The 679-nt window shown below is 33.7% G+C and overlaps 1 protein-coding gene across 3 annotated transcripts in view; it reads left to right on the top strand.

The window, feature by feature from the left end:
• LOC104777557 (amino acid permease 5) overlaps positions 1–387 on the top strand; it is a 4,067-nt gene extending 3,680 nt beyond the window's left edge. For 2 of the 3 annotated variants that reach the window (XM_010501830.2, XM_019243845.1), the window contains exon 6: positions 61–387. In XM_010501830.2, the coding sequence (XP_010500132.1) occupies positions 61–260 (200 nt within the window). In that variant the 3' untranslated portion in view covers positions 261–387. The remainder of the gene's footprint in view (positions 1–60) is intronic. The other variant, XM_010501831.2, reaches the window with a different exon arrangement.

Below are 679 nucleotides of genomic sequence, written 5' to 3'. Positions count from 1 at the left end.
CGTTAATCGCAATGCTAATGCCTTTCTTTAACGATGTACTCGGTCTCTTGGGGGCCGTTGGTTTTTGGCCTTTAACGGTTTATTTCCCTGTGGAAATGTACATTGCACAGAAAAATGTTCAGAGATGGGGAACAAGGTGGGTTTGTCTAAAAGTATTGAGTTTGGCCTGTCTTGTCGTCTCTGTAGCCGCGGCTGCAGGATCCGTAGTTGGCATTGTCAGTGATCTCAAGGTCTACAAGCCTTTCCATACGGATTTCTGAGATCTTAAGTGAGAAATAAACTCCTGCTAAAAGGATTAAGATTAGAATTGAATGTTTTAATGTTATCTTTGTATTAGTTAAATTAACTTTGTACAAGTGTTCAATATCAAATCGTGTTTCTGCTGCAGAGAATTCTTACAACACGTAATCAGACTATGTTTGTACATTAGGAAAAAAAAAAAAAAAGAGGAGAGTGAGAAATTGATTTCTCAGATCTTGTTAGTGATATAAGTGAACTACCAAGAATTAAAAGAAACCATACAAATAAGATTATTAATGAAACGATAATTCAATATCATGAAACTGAAATTGTTAATAAAAAAAGTATATTTATATTATCTATACTATTAAATGGGAAGCACACTTAGGGGTTTAAAAAAAAAAAAAAACATATATCCATTTTGCCAAACAGACCAACT

Source organism: Camelina sativa, chromosome 3 (assembly GCF_000633955.1).
Source record: "Camelina sativa cultivar DH55 chromosome 3, Cs, whole genome shotgun sequence".
Classification (NCBI taxonomy): Eukaryota; Viridiplantae; Streptophyta; class Magnoliopsida; order Brassicales; family Brassicaceae; genus Camelina; species Camelina sativa.
The sequence above is the reverse complement of the archived record's forward strand: the minus strand, read 5'-3'. Positions and strand labels throughout refer to the sequence as shown.